Here is a 20,441-nt window from a genome sequence, read left to right on the forward strand (position 1 = left end):
AGACTAATGGAGATTCGAAACATGCCTATAAATCTTACAAATGGCAGAAACTGTCCATAGTGTCATTTCTGTGATGATTGGTTCAGATATTGAGCTTATTTGAAAGTGCACATAAATATGTTGATTATGAATAAACGTGAAACAAATGCTTATTTTGTGTGAATGTTAATCATTATTATTATTATTATGCATTTTCAGTAACATTTACTGTATTTTTACCAGTTCTGTTTATCTAACTTCAGGTGCGGCATTTCTGGCTATTACGACAATATATGCAGAAAGCGGGACTGGCTTTTTAGTCCCTAGTGCTTCTGCTAAGGCAGGTGTAGAAGCTATGTGCAAGTAAGTTCTTCAAGATATTCAGTACACTTTAATACTAATAACTGCTTTTAAGGGCAGGACAGGGGCATAGCAGGCTTGCCTTGCAGTGCTGGGCTACTGATTTTATTTTTAGCAGTGATTAACCCCTGCGTGTTTTTTTCATGTTTGCACAACTTTTTTTTTTTTAGGACTCCAGAAATGTTTGGTAGGTTAATAGTTGTCTGAAGTTGTCCCTAAAATGTATATGATTTTGAATTGCTAAAGTAGAGGCATTTGATTTTAAGTTTCTTCAGGGTTAGGTTTTCTTGTCAGAGGACCTGCTGGTAGCCTATAAATAATCAAAATGCATATTCCACAATGCTTATTTATAACAAGCCAAAAGCATCCAATTGAATAATTGCTTTATCTTTAATCATACATGACACATGTGTTGTATTCCTAGACAATGGGTTATTTGCAGGCTCCCCTTTTCTCATCTATAAATGAAAATTTTGTTTTGGTCCCTTTTTTTTTTTTTTTTTTTTACACGCCAGCCAAGTTACAATTTACACTATGTCATGCTGATCAGTACAGCTGGGTAAATATTCTATAATAAATAGTGTATGGGAAAATTGACAATGAAATGTGATAGGTTACTTACGTGTGCTACCAAGCAGCCATGCTGTGTATCTGTAATGTCCCCAAATAATAGATACTCCATTCTCATGACCCAACAAGTGGCAAAGTAGATATTTTCATGCAGGATTAAGAGGAATCTGAATTGCATTTGTGGGTTATTTCAAAGTCTTTTGCAGAAATGATTGTATTTTTGCTTTCTTCCATATTAAAGATCCCTTGCTGCTGAATGGGGAAAATACGGAATGAGGTTTAATGTGATACAGCCTGGACCCATAAAAACTAAGGTGCATGAAAGTTTCATAGACCTTATTATAGATTTCATAATTAAAGTTTAGAATTGTACAAGATTTTTTTATTTTTTTTTCTAATTCTTGCTTGTTTTCTCGTATCAGGGAGCCTTTAGCCGCTTAGATCCCACTGGAGCCTTTGAGGCTGAAATACCAAAAAGAATTCCCTGTGGACGCCTTGGAACAGTTGGAGAACTAGCCAATCTTGCAGTGTACCTGTGTAGTGACTATGCTAGTTGGGTGTCTGGAGCAGTAAGTTTATTTTTTTATTTTTTATTATTATTATTATATGTCAGCGAGTATGTAAATGGTACGGTGGAAATTGCGTCTTCTCCATGAACAAAGTTTAAAGCTAAAAAGTTAATATGAATGAGGAGGCCACAACTCTGGCTTCAGAAAAGTAATTAAATTTGGTTATAATACCAAATGTTACTATATATTTCGTAAAATTGCCTCATTCAACTCCCTGTACCCATTAACCATAACCCAAAATGAAAAAGTTAAGAAGGTGTTAAAATATAATCCAACACATCCCTTGGGAGGAGCCAATATACAGTGAGGGGAAATAAGTATTTGATCCCCTGTTGATTTTGTACGTTTGCACACTGACAAAGAAATGATCAGTCTAATTGTAATGGTAGGTTTATTTTAACAGTGAGAGACTGAATAACAAAATCTAGAAAAACATATTACAAAAAAGTTATAAATTGATTTCCATTTAATGAGTGAAATAAGTATTTGACCCCTTCGCAAAACATGACTGTACTTGGTGGCAAAACCCTTGTTTGCAATCACAGAGGTCAGACATTTCTTGTAGTTGACCACTAGGTTTGAACACATTTCAGGAGGTATTTTGTCCCACTCCTCTTTGCAGATCCTCCCCAAGTCATTAAAGTTTCGAGGCTGACCTTTGGTAATTCAAACATTCAGCTCCCTCCACATATTTTTCTATGGGATTAAGGTCTAGGCCACTCCAGGACCTAAATGTGCTTATTTTTTGAGCCAGTCCTTTGTTGCCTTGGCTTTTTCCCCTTCCATGCTCCTCCTCCACCCCTGCAAATGTCAGGATGGAGAGCGGGATAGGAGCCGGTAAATCCGGCTCCTTACTGCTCCGAATGGACAGAGTCAGTGACTCTTGTCTATTCACATAACTGAAACATTGTAAACTGTGATTACAATGTTTCAGTTTATGAATGAAGAGAAGATGCTGTCTTCTCTCCTTTCATTTTCAGCACAGCTGATGGTGCTGAGAAAGGGAGAGGGGACCATGTGTCCCTAGTCCCTTTCCCTGTCTCAAAGGGAAGATGTCAGAGGTCTGTTAAGACCCCTGATATCTCACCAAAGCCCCCCCAACAGGGCTAAAAAAATAAAGAAAAAAAATAAAGAATAAAAAAACAAAAGAATAAAAAAAAAAATATTGTAGAAAATAAAAAAATTAAATAAAAAACACACTGACACGGTCCACCCCCCCTTAAAAAAAAAAAAAAGAAAGCATTATAAATTAAAAAAAAAAAATAACAAATTGTTAAAGATAAAAAAAAAAAAAACTACCAACACATGTGCCGCTGTCACATGAGATTAAAAAAAAGTATCGGTATTCGGTATCGGCGAGTACTTGAAAAAAAGTATCGGTACTTGTACTTGTACTTAAAGTGGTATCGGGACAACCCTACCTGCCAGTGTCATTTTTACATTGATCAGTGCATTTTTGTAGCACTGATCAATGCAATAATGTCACTGGTCCCCAAAAAGTGTCATTTGGGGTCAGATTTGTCCGCCGCAATGTCGCAATCCCACTCAAAATCGCAGCTAGCCACCATTATCAGTAAAACAAGAAGACTGTTTTTTTTTTGTTTGTTTGTTTTAAACTGGTGAATAAATTATTTTTATTTTTATATCATTTTGGGTTTAACGTCGCATGACCGCACAATTGTCAGTTAATGTGATGCATTACCGTATTCCAAAAAATGACCTAGTCATTAGGGGCAAATTTTTTCGGTCCTTAAGTGGTTAAAATCAAATCTACCCTTACAATTCTAGACTGATAATTTATTTGTCAGAGGGCAAACATACAAAATCAGCAGGGGATCAAATACTTTTTTCCCCCCACTGTAGAGTGGTATGCCTACAATGACCAAGAATAATCAATAATTTCCTATGTAATCTTGTATAGCATTTATAATGTAAGGAAACGCTTCATCAATGCCAATTCATGTTTGAAAATTAAATCATCTAGATCTAAGTCATAGCATGGAATAACCACTCATTAGTTCTTTCCAAGGTAAAAGCAATAACATTTATTGGAAGCAAGAGGCAGCAAAACAACACACACAGAGCAAAAGCAAATATACTTTATTTAATGTTTTTTAAGTATGCATTGATCAAACAAAGCAAAGTCATAGAGCTGATATAGATCTTGGTAAACCTACACAAAGAGTAAGAGATGTATATTATAGTGCCTTGAAATTTTCCACAACCAAAAACGTAAATGTATTTTATGTGATTTATTGTGAAGTGGAAGGGAAATCATAAATGGCTTTCAATTTTTTTTTTTCTACAATTAAATATCTAAAAAGTGTGGTGTGCATTTGTCTTTAGCCCCCCGGAGTCAATACTTTGTAGAACCACCTTTTGCTACAATTACAGCTGCAAGTCTTTTTGGGGATGTCTCTACCAGCTCCCACTTTTGCTGGAATCATCACCTAGGCAATTTTAGTGGAATTTTTACCCCTGCCTCCAACCTCCTGGGACACATCACAGAAGGTTGTGGGCACCAGTCACAGAGCGCAGCACAGCTCGTGCATGCGCTGTTAACATCGCAGTGCCAGAGACCTGAAGGCCAACCATTAACTGGCCCAGGTGAGGACAGCGCTGGTAAGTGTCTCTTTAAAAACGGACTGAAGAGTCTCTTTTAAAATATTGTGCCAACTAAAAGCCTTATACAACCTATAAAAAATGATTTAGGTATGCAAGTTAGTGCTAGTTATTGTTTAGTTTACTGGCATCAGTGATCTCCTTTTTTAATTTTTTTTTAATTCATAAAAAAAAAAAAATATTATTGTTTTCAACAACATCTTATACAAATTTAGAGCATTCTACATTCAAAATACATTGGATCCAAAATCCAGATACAGTAGGCATACACATATTAGATCATCCATTAACCCCCCCAAACAAAAACAAAAATCTAAGCACAAAAGAGATTACTTAAAAGTAGAACCTTCACCAAAAAATACTAATTCGTATTTAGGTTGAATATTCTCATTTCATATTTCTCTTTGTTTCAGGTAATAAGAATGGATGGCGGTGAATATGTCTATATGGCTGGAGAATTTAATAGTTTGCAGAAGGTAACGTATACATTACAGTTCCTAAAGTCACAAAATCTGTGTTTTTCCTTATGTGGATTCCTTTCTTCTGCTGCTTGTGCTCACTTATTGTCCCCATCTGGCTCTTTTTATTATTGTGTTTTTTTTTTGATCTTCTATGTTCTCCCTTTTATGTATAAATAAAAAACACAACTGCAGAATTGTACCTGTCTGGAACAGCCAGTTGTGCAAAGTTCATCCCACAACAGTCTTCAGAGAAAAGCAGGAATATCTTAAAATATGAAAAAAATGGGCATTAGAGATCACCAAGAAACTTTATTAAAGTGGAGGTTCACCCTATAAAAAATTTCTAACACTACATCCAGCACCGTGCTGCATATAAAATGACACTGACCTTTATTTTTTTTTGCCGTAGATATCGTTTAGCCGTGGAATTCACCGCGGCTTCCAGGTAGGGAATCCCGCGGGAGTGGGCGTTCCTATTGTCATGCCAATTGATTGACATGCTAAACGACGGCGCACACAGCGCGTCACAACTTCCCGAAAGAAGGTCGGCTCGGCTCTATTCGGCGCCGGTTGACTCTAAATTCACATTTAGAGTCAACAAATGGGATATAATCCCAATGAAAAATAATCATAACAAGTTTTATGTAAATAGGAACAATGGAAAATGTCAAGTGATTTTCAGACATTTCAAATGCATCATGGTATAGGAAAGAGAAAGACAAGTGACCATTAAAACAAAGTTAACAATAGTTTAGGTGGTATATTTTCACTCGTTTGATCGAGATAACCTTCCCCCCTAAGCTCATGAACTCGGTTACCTGCGCATCCTCGGAGTTATATTCAGAAGAATCCCATTTCCGCCATATGGCGTCAAAATTAGTTAAGGAGTCTTCAATTACAGCTGTAAGACGTTCCATCCTACGAATGTCTGACGGCTGCCAGAAATTGTGTAAAAGAAGGGGGAATGTTGGTAAGCCAGCACTGGGGTATAGCCCGTTTAGCAGCTAATAGAATAAAGGCCATCAATTTCCTAAGGGGTTTAGGTGTTTTCGGAAGGGGTAGTCCAAGGAGGAGGTATATAGGATGCAGAGGTACAGGAATACCCAGGACCTTTCCCAAAAGGGCATGAATCCTAGACCAATAGGGTGTGATCATAGGGCACTCCCAAAATTTGTGGTAGTGGGTGCCTAAGGAAGAGCCACATCTCCAGCATTGTCCGGAAGGTGTCAGCTTCCTTGCCACTAAAAATTCTGGGGTCCTGTACCAAAACATTAATACCTTATAAGCAGTTTCCTTCTGGGCCACACATCTAGATACTTTAGAAGTAGCCTCCCAGATTTCCTTCCATTCGAGTAAAGAAATGGATCTGTTTAGAATATGGGACCATTTACGCATGTAAGAATGAGTTTGCCCCGTGATATGGGGAGTAGCGTGTAAAATCTTATAAATGGTGGATATTAGGTGAGGTTCATAAGGGCCTCTAAAACACAACAATTCAAATACCGTGGGCCTAGTTATGGTCAGTTGCGGGATTCTGGTGGAGATGAAATCTCTTATTTGTAAAAAGGAGTAGAAGAGGTTTTTCGGGAGTTTGTATTTGGATTTCAAATCAGGAAAAGTAAGAAGTTTACGCGTCACTGGGTGTACTAGATGGCGTAACTAAAATACACCAGCTTTTGTCCAGGGTAACATGGCGTCATAGGACAGACTGTCTGGGATTTCCGGGTTAAAGATAATATTTACTAAAGAAGAGCATGGGGATGAGAGGGAGTATTTTCCAGAACAACTTTTCCAGATTGAAAGTGTAAACCTCATCGGATTTAAACAAACCCTACGCAGCTGAGAGGTATATTTGCGAGAGGAAGGCCATGCAGCAGGGGCTGTAATGCTCATCTCTATCTCAGACCATCTATTAGGGGCACATCTGGACGTCCAAGAGGCTATAGCTCACAGATGTGTGGCAAAATAGTATTTGATGATATCAGGTGTTCCCAGACCTCCCCTAACTCGAGTTGCAAGAAGAACTGAGCTGGCTATCCTATGGGACGTATTTTTACATATAAAGTTCAGAAAGTTCCGTTGAAGTAATTTCAATTGGGATCATTACTGGTAGGGTCTCAAAGAGGTAGAGCAGTTTAGGGATCACTGACATTTTGAGGACATTTATCCTCCCAAGGAGAGACAGGGGAAGCTTTGTCCATGTTTTAAGCAATCTATTAATTTCTATGAACAAAAGAGGAAAATTGGCCTGAAAAAGCGTAGAATATGAGGATGTTAGGTGAACTCCGAGATGCTTAAGCGAATGAGGACACGAGCGGTATTTAAAGTTTCCTTTTGGGGAATGTGTTTTTTTGCGCTTTAACATCGATCTAGAAGTCATGAATCTGGGGAAGTTTGTTAGTAAATGTTGACTTTAGCTCAGAAAGTCAGGCTCTTGCAGACACTCTTCTGACTCATGTATAGTACTTTTGGTCACCGCATGATGGGTGGGTTGTCTGATCAACAATGAGTTACAAGTAGCACTATGCCAGAGTCCTGCTTTGTAAACTGAAGTCAAGATTTGTCTAGTTTTGGGATTCCAAGAGTCTCATCTGCATATATTATGTCTTGAGCCCAGGTTCACACTGGGCTGCGGGAGTGAAACTGTGCAAGTTCAGCTAAACTCGCACGATTTCACTCAACTGGTCAGTCCTGATTTCGGCCGCGATTACAGAGACCTCTGTACAGGTTTCTGAACAGATGTCAATGTAAATCACGGCCCGAAATCGCAAAAAGTAGTACAGAATCGCACTGATTAGGACAGTGCCATTGCCGGCAAATTCCACCGATTTGACATGTTAAATTGCACCAGTGTGGACCAGGGCTCAAGGCTACTTTACAGTCTTGCTAGCAGCTTAGTTTAGTAGGGTTAATCTAAGCAAGGTTATACAGTCATTCTTCCTGTAATAATTGCAACATCACAAGACTTTATACACGCCAACCTCCTGCAAGGTTGCATAATGTGTTTTTATTTTTTACTTTCTGCTTTTTTTCCACAGGTAACGCAAGAACAATGGGATATAATGGAAAAATTAATCCGGAAAACGAAAGGTTCCTAAGCGCATTCTGTGCCGATTCCATTGACTGTTAAAGAAGAGTTTTGCGTTTTATCTCCTAAAATTCCTGTAACTTGCTCATACAATGCAACACTGTGATTGTCCAATAGGCCTAACCAAAATGATACTACTATAAAAATAAAAAAAAAGGACTTTGCTGATCTTCAGTTCACCTAGATCTAGACTGGTATTATTTAACATTAAAAGGTCCGTCAGGATTGTTAATTGTTGTGCAAATGTATATTTAACCACTGAAAGCCCAAATCCATAATTTTTTGTGTATTGATATCCATGTCCAGCTCAAAGTGCCCAATACTGCTCTCCTTTTACAGACATCTCACCACAATCATCACCACTGAAGAGCTAATAATGTATGAAAGAACAAATAACCTGTGTGACAATCTTTGTGGAATAACTGTCATACTTGCAATAAAAAAATAGTATAAGGTTGGTTTACTAAAGGCCAAAAATTCTGTGCACTGCGAGGTGCTCTAGATTTGAGGCGAAGCTCTACTGATTTTCTACCATCCAATCATGTGAAAGCAAAAAAGCTGTTCCCCCCCCCCCCCCCCCCTTGCATGTGATTGGGTATTCTTTTCAAAGTGAAGATTTACCTTATTTGCTAAGCTCTGGAGTAACTGCACTTGCCTTGCACAGTATATATTTGTCTTTAGTAAATCAACCCCTATGTATGTTATTGTCTGATAAGTGCAATAAAGCATAGTGATGTGAAAAATAAAATTTTGATTGTTAGTTAAATTATGCATATTAACTGGTTGCCGACCAGCCGCCGTCGTTTTACGGCGGCAGGTCGGCTCCCCTGCGCGAGAGCACGTAGCTATACGTCGGCTCTCGCGCAGGCCACTAGGGGCGCGTCCCCCGACTCGCGTGCCCGGCGGGTGCGATCGCCGCCGGGCACACGCGATCGCTCGTTACAGAGCGAGGCCTGGGAGCTGTGTGTGTAAACACACAGCTCCCGGTCCTGTCAGGGAGAGAAATGCTGATATTCTGTTCAAACAATGTATTAACAGAAGATCGGTAATTTCCCCATGTCAGTTGGAACACACCCAGGGAACATACTTAACCCCTTCCCCGCCCCCTAGTGTTAACCCCTTCACTGCCAGTGGCATTTTTATAGTAATCCAATTTTTTTTTTATAGCACTGATCGCTATAAAAATGCCAATGGTCCCAAAAATGTGTCCAAAGTGTCCGCCATAATGTCGCAGTACCGAAAAAAAATCGCTGATCGCCGCCATTACTAGTAAAAAAAAAAAAATATTAATAAAAATGCCATAAAAATACCCCCTATTTTGTAAACGCTATAACTTTTGCGCAAAGCAATTGATAAATGCTTATTGCAATTTTTTTTTTTTTTTTTTTTTACAAAAAATATGTAGAATACGTATCAGCCTAAACTGAGGAAAAAAAATGTTTTTTATATATTTTTGGGGGATATTTTGTATAGCAAAAAGTAAAAAATATTATTTTTTTTTTCAAAATTGTCGCTCTATTTTTGTTTATAGCGCAAAAACTAAAAACCACAGAGGTGATCAAATACCACCAAAAGAAAGCTCTATTTGTGGGGAAAAAAGGACGCCAATTTTGTTTGGGAGCCACATCGCACGACCGCGCAATTATCAGTTAAAGCGACGCAGTGCCGAATCGCAAAAAGTGCTCTGGTCTTTGACCAGCAATATGGTCCGGGGGTTAAGTGGTTAATGAAATAATGCAGTTGTACTTTACTAAACTGATACCTATTATTTCAAGGTGCTGACTGTGGAGATGTCATCCTGATCCTTTGTTTTTGTTGATACACTGTTCCTGTTCCAGGTCAGTGACTCTTCAATTAACAAAGTCCGCAGCAGGCAGCGATTTATTTCTAGTGTGACAGGTTCCCTCTAATAAAATGCTAAAAATAAAATTGGACTTTCTGTTATGAATAATGTTTAATCACGAACTAGCTAAATCTGTCCTGCTAATGTATCTTTCAACATAGTTTGTCATTATTAAGACTTGTAGGTTTATTTTCTGTTTTAGTTTTTTCAAGAAATAAGCCACCTCCGAGGTATAGGCCTTAAATGGGGAAAATAACATTTTCTGCATCAAATACCTTCATACAGATTACATGGTGCTTACATAATAAATATTACTTGAGGATAAGCTTTTGTCGTGTGTGTGTGCACACATGCGTTTTTTTTTCCCCCCAGAGCAGAAAATCTTTTATTGCATAAGAATGTGTGTGAAAAGTTCAAGTGTTCAGGATATCTGCAAGCAAGAAAAAAATGGCAATTTCTTGCAGGGTGGGTGGGCTCTTGCCATAATGTAAAGTATGCACATCATAGTTTCACAATATTAACCACTTAAGCCCCGGACCAATATGCTGCCTAAAGACCCAAGGTGTTTTTACAGTTCGGGACTGCGTCGCTTTAACAGACAATTGCGCGGTCGTGCGACGTGGCTCCCAAACAAAATTGGCATCCTTTTTCCCCACAAATAGAGCTTTCTTTTGGTGGTATTTGATCACATCTGCGGTTTTTAGTTTTTGCGACAATTTTGAAAAAAATTCTATATTTTTAACTTTTTGCTATAATAAATATCCCCCAAAAACATATATAAAACATTTTTTTTCCCTCAGTTTAGGCAGATACGTATTCTTCTACCTATTTTTGGTAAAAAAATCGCAATAATCGTTAATCGGTTCGTTTGCGCAAAATTTATAGCGTTTACAAAATAGGGGATAGTTTTATTGCATTTTTTTTTTTTTTTTTTTTTTTTTTTTACTACTAATGGCGGCGATCAGCGATTTTTTTCGTGACTGTGACATTATGGGGGACACTTCGGACAATTTTGACACATCCCTTCTCCCCATCAAAATTTCCATCTATGGCCTTTGACTTATTCGGACTGTCTTCTTTTGAGGTTCAACATCTTCTGTGACCTCCATTTGGCAGCTACTGATGTCACTCTTAACCACTTCCGGACCGCCGCATGTACATTTACGTCGGCAGAATGGCTTCCCCGTACTTCACTGTGGCGGCTGCATCGATCGAGTGATCCCTTTTATAGGGAGACTCGATCGATGACGTCAGTCCTACAGCCACACCCCCCTACTGTTGTAAACACACACTAGGTGAACCCTTACTCCTACAGCGCCCCCTGTGGTTAACTCCCAAACTGCAACTGTCATTTTCACAATAAACAATGCAATTAAAATGCATATTTTGCTGTGAAAATGACAATGGTCCCAAAAATTTGTCAAAATTGTCCGAAGCGTCCGCCATAATGTCGCAGTCACGAAAAAAATCGCTGATCGCCGCCATTAGTAGTAGTAAAAAAAATGCAATAAAACTTCCCATATTTTGTAAACGCTATAAATTTTGCGCAAACCAATCGATAAACGCTTATTGTGATTTTTTTTACGAAAAATAGGTAGAAGAATACGTATCGGCCTAAACTGAGGAAAAAAAACATTTATATATGTTTTTGGGGGATATTTATTATAGCAAAAAGTAAAAAATATAGCATTTTTTTCAAAATTGTCGCTCTATTTTTGTTTATAGCGCAAAAAATAAAAACCGCAGAGATGATCAAATACCACCAAAAGAAAGCTCTATTTGTGGGGAAAAAAGGACGCCATTTTTGTTTGGGAGCCACGTCGCACGAACGCGCAATTGTCTGTTAAAGCGACGCAGTGCCGAATTGTAAAAACCCCTTGGGTCATTTAGCAGCATATTGGTCCGGTCCTTAAGTGGTTAAACCTACACGCTTGTCCTGGGACTTGGCTAAGAATGAGCTATGTGTGTTCACTATAGCAATTCTAGCGTATTCCTCGCCAACGCACAGGGTTTCTCGTAAAGACAAATATTTTGTGACTTTGCTTTAAATGGCCTAACAAGAGCAATCAATTCAACATTTTCAAGTAGCACTCATAAGCTATATAGCAACACAAGAACAAGTTGCTATGATCAATAAAAGTGTTTGTGATTGTTAAAAAGATTTTGGAACCGACAACAACAATTTATTTTTCTGTAGGAGAAGAAAACAAGCGTTCACACACGTGCCATTAAACAAGGACTCCTGGTGTGCATAACTTATTCACAGATGGGCAGATGTTGCCCTGCTTGTCCTTGAAAACATCAAGCCAAATATTGCCTCCAATAAGCTGGCTATACACTTTACACTGCAACTGTACAATCTGTGTTTATGATATACCAACAACTGTGTAACATAAAAAGATGACTTCACAATCTTTTTTAAAGATACCTTGTCCCCACTTGTTGCATATTATTAACATGCCAAGTATATGTTGTTGCATACTGATAACGCAAACACCTTTTGTCTCACAGTGGGGGAAATAATTATTTGATCCCCTGCAAATTTTGTAAGTTTGCTCACTTACAAAGAAACGAAGGTCCTATAATTCTTATCATAGGTATTTTTTAAATGATAGAGACCAAATATCGAACAAAATACAGAATAAAACACATTATATAAATGCTATAAATTAATTTGTTGGCAAGCACAGAAGTTTCTTTGTAGTTGGTTACCAGGTTTCCACACATCTCAGGAGGGATTTTGGTCCACTCTTTACAGATCTTCTCTAAATCACTAAGGTTTCTTGGCTGTCGCTTGACAACTCACAATTTCAGCTCCCTTCACACTGTTTATAAATAATCATCTAGTCCTTTAAGAAAACAGCGTAAATAATGAAAATCACATCACATGAAATAGGAATACAAAATAGATTGAGACAAATAGTGACTGAGTTATTTTAAATGCAATAAAGTCCAAAAATAGTGAATATAGATTTTTCCACCACCAAGTGACTTGATGCAAATTGTGTTTTCTGTAGCATGGTAGTCGGGGACGCTTACCGGATCGTCAGGACCACCTATCTCTAGGATGGTCAGACAAGCAGGCCGAATACCTCTGCAGGTTAGAGCAAGATGGCAGCCAGGCCTCCAGGGCAATACGATGATGGATGGATCCTACACCTTAATTGCCCCTCACAACAGGACATCCAAAGTATCCAGGAGTGGAAAATAATCCTACAAGAAAAGAGCTCCAATAGTATAATACTGTAGGTATAAAGTTATTAAAAAAAAAAAAGCCAATTGGCTACTTACAAATAGTAAAATCAGAATGCGCATGAATTAAAAAATTGCCAGAAAAGAGAACAAGCATACACCCGAACTTCTGGTATCACGTGGGGCGCTATGGCGTCAACACGTAGCACCGCCTGACATGTTTTGTCACACACGACTTCTTCATGGGGCACAGGCGACAAACTATTGCTATAAATAGAATGTGAAAGAACCAAGCCTCGCTTTCTTGCAAAGGCCATAATATATAAAAACTCAATACTCCTTCCCATGCTACATGTAATTACATTTAGATTTTACAAACAAAACCAGGTGCTTGATCACCAAATCTGAATGTAATGTATAATTAAATACCTGAAAATGTTGTCACCGAGGGTATAATATATTGATTTAATACATACATAAATAAATAAATAAAAATAGCTGGAACTTTTGTTTGGTCCCGTTCCAATGAAATGTATGAAGACGACTGCCTGAAGAAAACATGCAAATTTCCTCAATCATTGATGATATGGGGTTGCATGTCGAGTAAAGGAACGGGGAGATGACGGTCATTAAATCTTCAATAAATGCACAAGTTTATATTGAGATTTTGGACACTTTTCTTATTTCATCAATTGAAGGGATGTTTGGTCATGATGACATAATTTTTCATGATGTAATCTGATGCAGATGTTTGTTTTAGAACTGCAAAGTACATGGTGATTCCATAATATTTTCCTCATAATTGAGAGATTTTCCATTGTTTTCCTCTGCTTGATCTGCAAAAACAGTTGCAACAGACTGCAGTTTTCTTTTTTTCATAATTTTTTTAACTGTTTCTTAAAGCCAGAAGGTTGGAATGTTAAATGAAAATAGTTTCGAGCCATGTCTGTGATTTTGATTCTATACTTTTTGCCAGGGTTGTATATTTGTTTAATACAAGTCATGTTAGTACCTGTGAAACTCACTTATAGAAGAATTTAGACTTGCATGTTTATCCAGGTAAAGAAAAACATCAAACAAGCTCAATAGATCTGGTGAAGCAACTCCCACAGAACAAGATTTCCCTCAATGGGCACCCAACCTTATCTCAATCCATACAAATACAGAAAGGAGTGCCAGATCAAAACCGAATGAAAGAGTGCCATTTTTTACTGTTGGTAAAAAAAAAAAAAGGCTTATAAAAACATCCAATGGCATAAAAATTGGATGGCGAAAACAGTGACTTCACAGATCTATATTAAAACCAAATATTGAACTTTCCCCATGGAATAACAAATCAGCTATTTGTAGTCCCTACCCTATATAGCAGAGTTCATAGAGGGGAAAGAAAAAGCAGCACATAGAGCCAATCGGGTGTGCTGCAGTACAAAGAGCATGGTGGTGGGAGATATGAGAAAAAGAGAGATAAGCTCATTATTGTGCTGATCTGCCTTTCACTGTCCACAGACAGGGTGGAGTTAGCCCAAAACCTGTAAGTGATGGTGAATCTGCAGCCGGGGAAGATCAGGTCTTCTCTTCTACCAGACAGGATTGAGCTCTATAAGTACCAGGACTGAGTGGACAGAAATACAAATTCTTTTGGCAGGTAAAACAGCTCTCCGATACAGTGGCGAAAAATTATTTGATCCCCTGCAGATTTTGTAAGTTTGCCCACTTACAAGGAAATCAAGGGTCTATAATTTTTTATCATGGGTGTATTTTAAATAATAGAGGATATCAACCAAAAATCCAGAAAAAAAATACATGCTACAAATGTTATAAATTGAGTTGCAGTTCAGTGAGTAAAATAAGTACTTGTATTTATCGGCGTATGACACGCACCCCAAGTTTAGTAGGGAAGTTTAAGGAAAAAAATGTACATTTTAAATGACCGACACAGAATGATCAGTGTTCACCTGCAGCCTTGCCCAAAATTGCAACACGGTCAGTGTCCATCTGCAGCCTTGATAAACAGTGTCTATCTGCAGCCTTGCCCAAAATTGCATCATGGTCAGTGTCCATCTGCAGCCTTGCCCAAAATTGCAGCATGTTCAGTGTCCATCTGCAGCCTTGCCCAACATTGTAGCATGGTCAGTGTCCATCTGCAGCCTTGATTAACAGTGTTTATCTGCAGCCTTGCCCAAAATTGCAACATGGACAGTGTCCATATGCACCCCTGCCCAACAGTGTCCATCTGCAACCTTGCACAAAATTGCAGCATGGTCAGTGTCCATCTGCCTGTCGAGGAGGGAACGATCGCCGCCAAGATAGAGCCGGATATCCTGTGTTCTCGGCTCATCTCCCAGTCCCGCTCCATGGTCCTGCTCCTATAATGGACATAACACCAGTCCCATGACAGAACATAAATGCTAGGAGGCAGGACTGGGCGTGACTGCAAGCGGAGCTGAGTACACAGTACACTCGGCTCTGACTATTTCAGCCGCACTCATTCATTCCTTCCCCTCGGAGACAGCCGCTCGGCGTATAACATGCACCCACAATTTCCCCCTGATTTTAAGGGCAAAAAAGTGTGTTATATGCCGATAAATACGGTATTTGATCCCCTACTAACCAACAATAATTCTGTCTCCCACAAACTGGCTACAGTATGTGTTCATGTGGTACTGTCACAGACTATGGTGAACGGGATCGAACCACAACTGTGGTTAAGGGAAGAAATCAATGCACCTCCCTATGTTATGTGAGATTTCAGTACTGGACCCCAGGCGTCACTCCAATCAGAGAACAGGAGTTTGGGGATTCACTACATCATCTCTCTCACATATAGGAATGTGTTGAGCTACTAAGAGAGGAGGTATTACAACATACCTTCCAAGCTTAGCCAAGAAAAGGTATAACGAATATGTTCAGTATTTTAGGGCGGAAGCCTGTATACAAATAACGAATGTCAAGCACGTAGCATATAAAAATACTGTATGCAAGTAGCATTAACTTGAGGGAGACAATTGAAGCTTAAATGGTTTAAGAGTATATGTCCGTTTTAAGATTTTCCACAACTGTTTCAAGAAGGCACGTTAAGTAATCTCAAGGTGCCCGGTAGTAAAATACAGTATGTAGCAAGGCTTTATGTGATTTGGGTAATTCCAGAGCAACAAATGTAACATAGTAAAGATACTTATCCGTTTGCAGAGGACAAGTATTTTCCAGTAGGCAGAGTATTGCAGCAGCAATGGGATTCTGTCATGGAGGTTCTCCTGATGCTGGATATCTTAGGGTGTCCCCAGCCACAGCAATAAGATGGGCAGCGTGGATGGAGGCAATGGATAACTGAGAGGCATCATGGATCCAGGTTGTGCTGCTCGTTTAGTCGAGGGGATGGATGGTACCAGTAGTTTGATTTGTAGCCAAGTCGGCTATGGCCGACAATAATAGGATAGTGTGTACTATGCACGCTGTCCTGTTTATAGGAGACAGGCATGTGTAGTGCATAAGCACTAATTCGAGCCGCACTTCCGCATTCCACGGTGGAATGCATGGGACGCCGGGCGATGGCGTCATCACACAGTCTCGGTATGCGTTCCAGCGTGGAATGCAATACGGCGACGGAGAGCGCCTGTTACAGGTACACAGATTAATCCCAACAATTTAAGAAGGTGCTCCTAATGACAACTCGTTATGTGTATAAAAGACACTTGTCCACAGAATCTCTTTCTTCCATTCAAACCTCACCATCATAGGCAGGACCAAAGAGCTATCAAATGATGTCAGGGACACGATTGTAGACCTGCACAAGGCTGGAATGGGCTACAAGACCATCAGCAAGAAGCTTGGTGAGAAGGAGCAAACTGTTGAAGTGATTTTTCGTAAATAGAAAATAACCATCAATCGTCCTCAGTCTGGAGCTCCATGCAAGATTTTGCCTCAGAACTACACAGGTTAGCTAATGAATGGTCTCAAGGCAGTTGGCACCAGTCACCAAACAAACCATTGATAAAACAATACGCCAACATGGATTAAAATCCTGCAGTGCCCGAAAAGTCCTCAAGAAGGCAGATACATGTACAGGCCCATCTGAAGTTTGCCAACGAACATCTAAATGATTTGGAGAAAGTGCTGTGGTCAGATGAGACAAAAATTTTGCTCATTAACTTGACTTGTCGTGTTTGGAGGAAGAAAACTGCTGACTATGACCTTAAAAACACCATTCCGGCAGTCAAGCAGAGGAGGTGGAAACATTATGCTATGGGCCTGTTTCTTTGCTAGAGGTACAGGCTGACTTCACCGCATTGAGGGGCCATGTATTGTAAAATCTTGGGTGAGAACCTTCTTCTCTCAGCCAGAACACCGAAGAAGGGTCGTGGATGGGTCTTCCAGCATGACAATGACCCAAAACACACTGCCAAGGCAACAAAGAAGTGGCTCATAAAGAAGCACATTAAGGTCATGGAGTGGCCTAGCCAGTCTCCAGACCTTGATCCTATAGAAAATGTATAGAGGGATCTGAAACTTTAAATTGCCAAGTGACAATCAGGAAACCTTAAGGATTTAGAGAAGATCTGTAAAGAAGAGTTGACCAAAATCTCTCCAGAGATGTGTGCAAACCTGGTAACCAACCACAAGAAACCTCTTACCTTTGTGCTTGCCAACAAGGGTTTCTCCGCCAAGTACCAAGTCGTGTTTTTCATGGGGATCAAATACTTATTTTACTCACTGAACTGCAACTCAATTAATTACATTTGTATCATGTGTTTTTTTCTGGAGTTTTGGTTGATATTCTGTCTCATCATTTAAAATACATATACAATAAAACAAATTATATACCCCTTATTTTTTTGTAAGTAGGCAAACTTACAATATCTGCAAGGGATCAAATAATTATTTTCCCTACTGTAAGTATTTCAAATACTGTATATAGGTGTTTTTAGCAGTTTGCCTGAAGTTCAGCTTTAAAGGTGAGGTTTTGCTAAAATCAAAACCATAAAAATCAGCACAAGGGACATAACTTAGTAGGATTTGTCCCTTGTATGGATACTTTTTCCAGGAGAAATTTTCCTCAATCATAACTACAGCTTCTATGAAGCTATGAATAAATTCAGTCTATGAATGTGGGGGCAGGTGGATGATTGATAGTCTTCTCTAGAGCCTTTGTCATTCAAAGACGTTGTAGTACAGTTTCTATGAATGGCAGATTTGGCAGGAAAGGGCGGGAATAATCAAGCTATCTTGATGAGCGCTCCTGACAGCCCTTTAGTTGTACTAACCCCCACTGCACCAGAAGATTGAACATAAATGGAAGAAGAAGAATTATAGACAGCCGCACACCAATAGAATGTAAAAATAAAAAGTTGTGCCTTTTATTCTAGTAAAAAAAAACACTACAAAAGCAAAAAAACAGCAAACAGTGGGGTAATAGAGCTGACGCGTTTCACATTGATGAACAATGCTTAGTCATAGCTCGACTAAGCCACGACTAAGCATTGTTCATCAATGTGAAACGCGTCAGCTCTATTACCCCACTGTTTGCTGTTTTTTTTGCTTTTGTAGTGTTTTTTTTTTACTAGAATAAAAGGCACAGCTTTTTTTTTTTTTTTTACATTCTATTGGAGTGCGGCTGTCCATAATTCTTCTTCTTCCATTTATGCTCTGTGCATTGCCTGCACCCATCGGGTTTTGAGCTATACATCCACCACTGAAGTGCACCCATCTGGAGCGGCGGTTTCCTTTTTCTACCAGAAGATTGAGGGGGGGGGGCGACTAGGATAAAGAAGGATTTTGCCTAAAGGAAAACTAAGGTGCACAAGGGACACATCCTACTAACTGTAAATTATGTCCCTTGGTCCCTTTAAATTTTAGCTTAACTTGGGCTTTCAAGTAGCATTCTGGGCTTTAGCTAGCTTTATTAAAGATAGCTCCCTCTCCCTCATAACACCTACATTATACTAACTACCCTGTGTAATAAAGATATCTATGCATACCTTATTTTCAGGCTGCTATGGGTCAATCCCATGATTAGCTCCCATGCCAGCTAGCAGCAGCTTCAGGGGAGAGGAGGGATTACATACAACAGATGGGCCATAGTAACCCTATGCGTGACATTACTGCTCGGGCATAACCAGCTGTTGTTTGAGCGCTTTCTCCTCTCCCCTGAAGCCACTGCTGGGTGACACGGGAAATCATGTGACTGGACTGGAGTGGCTGGAATACAGGTAAGTACAGACATCTTTCTTACACAAGTTTGGATACATTGACCATTTCCTTTACAAAATAGTTAGAACCCACAAAAAGATGAAGATTTCAGTTGCTTAGCCGACAGGTCATAGAGTACATAAGTGCTGCCTGCAGGTAACCAGTAAATTGAAAAATAGGGAAAAAAATACAAAAGAAAAGGGTTGCCATAGTTACAAGAGAAAATAATGTATATCTTTGTAGAATGAAAGAAAAGACAGTAGGGATTACAGGTTTATTATAAAGGAATGGTGTCTTAAGAACAAAGTCTTATTCTACAAAGGAAGATTTAAAACACAGCAGATAGTTATTACAGATGCCAGCACAGATCACGCGTTAGGGTCCAAACAACCTTTTGAAGTTGGATCTATAATAATACTTGATTAAAGCAGTTTTGAGAAGCACTTTCACTTCTACACCTTCGAGAAGAAAGAAAATGTTTTAAAGAAAGAACAGAAAAATGCGGTACATTTAATATTTGTTATCTGTCATACAAAAGCTTAGGAGAAAGGACCATTAAACTTTCAATATATATATATATATATATATATATATATATATATATATATATATATATATATATATATATATATATATTACATGCTATTTATTTTATATTTGTTCTAAGAATATTTTCTTCTTTCTTGACCAGTGCATTTTTGGCTGTTTTTTGGAGAATGAAATGTATGCTGGAAGAAAGGTGGTAAGGGGGAGTGCATCAGATGGAAGGAAGGGGGCATACTGCATGGAAGATAGTAAGGTATGCTGAACAGGATAACATTGGAAGGACACATGGGATGTGGTAAAAGTGGGATTATCAGATGGAAATGGGTGAAGGTATGAAAAAGTTGGAGGGAGGACACATTGCATAGAAAATGGAATGAAGAGTACATGGCATGAACGGGGAAGGCATGTGATTAAAGTACAGTGCCCGATTGCCCGAATGGTCAGTCCGCCCCTGCCCCTGCCTGTACTCATCCAGTGCTTTTAATATTTATGCTTCAATAAAGACTTTGTACTTTACTCTGTGTGTGGGTGTACTCTGTTCCTTGCAGAAAATTAACTTGCCTAAAGTACAGTAAATACTAATGCAGCCACCATATGTGACTGGTAAGCTGAAAAATGTTACATTTTTGGTTTCCGGGTTTAGATATACTTTAACCACTTAAAGGGGTTGTAAAGGTAAAACATGTTTTCCCTAAATAGCTTCCTTTACCTTAGTGCAGTCCTCCTTCACTTACCTCATCCTTCCATTTTGCTTTTAAATGTCCTTATTTCTTCTGAGAAATCCTCACTTCCTGTTCTTCTGTCTGTAACTACACGCAGTAATGCGACACTTTCTCCCTGGTGTGGAGAAAGCCTCTTGAGGGGGGAGGGGGCGAGCAGGAGGGTCAGGACGCTCTCTACTTTGCAGATAGAGAAAGGAGTTGTGTGTTAGTGGGCATCCTGACACTCCTGCTCGCCCCCTCCCCCCTCAAGAGGCTTTCGCCACACCAGGGAGAAAGCCTTGCATTACTGTGCGTAGTTACAGA

The 20,441-nt window shown here is 39.1% G+C and overlaps 1 protein-coding gene across 1 annotated transcript in view; it reads left to right on the top strand.

Annotated features, from left to right (window-relative positions):
* Positions 1-7,881, top strand: part of DECR1 (2,4-dienoyl-CoA reductase 1) — an 87,972-nt gene extending 80,091 nt beyond the window's left edge. The window contains exons 6-10 of the mRNA XM_040354606.1: positions 243-342; positions 1,151-1,223; positions 1,332-1,478; positions 4,514-4,576; positions 7,600-7,881. Of these exons, the coding sequence (XP_040210540.1) occupies positions 243-342; positions 1,151-1,223; positions 1,332-1,478; positions 4,514-4,576; positions 7,600-7,659 (443 nt within the window). The 3' untranslated portion in view covers positions 7,660-7,881. The remainder of the gene's footprint in view (positions 1-242; positions 343-1,150; positions 1,224-1,331; positions 1,479-4,513; positions 4,577-7,599) is intronic.
* Positions 7,882-20,441: the final 12,560 nt, after the last annotated feature.

The sequence above is a fragment of the Rana temporaria genome, chromosome 5 (assembly GCF_905171775.1).
Source record: "Rana temporaria chromosome 5, aRanTem1.1, whole genome shotgun sequence".
Classification (NCBI taxonomy): Eukaryota; Metazoa; Chordata; class Amphibia; order Anura; family Ranidae; genus Rana; species Rana temporaria.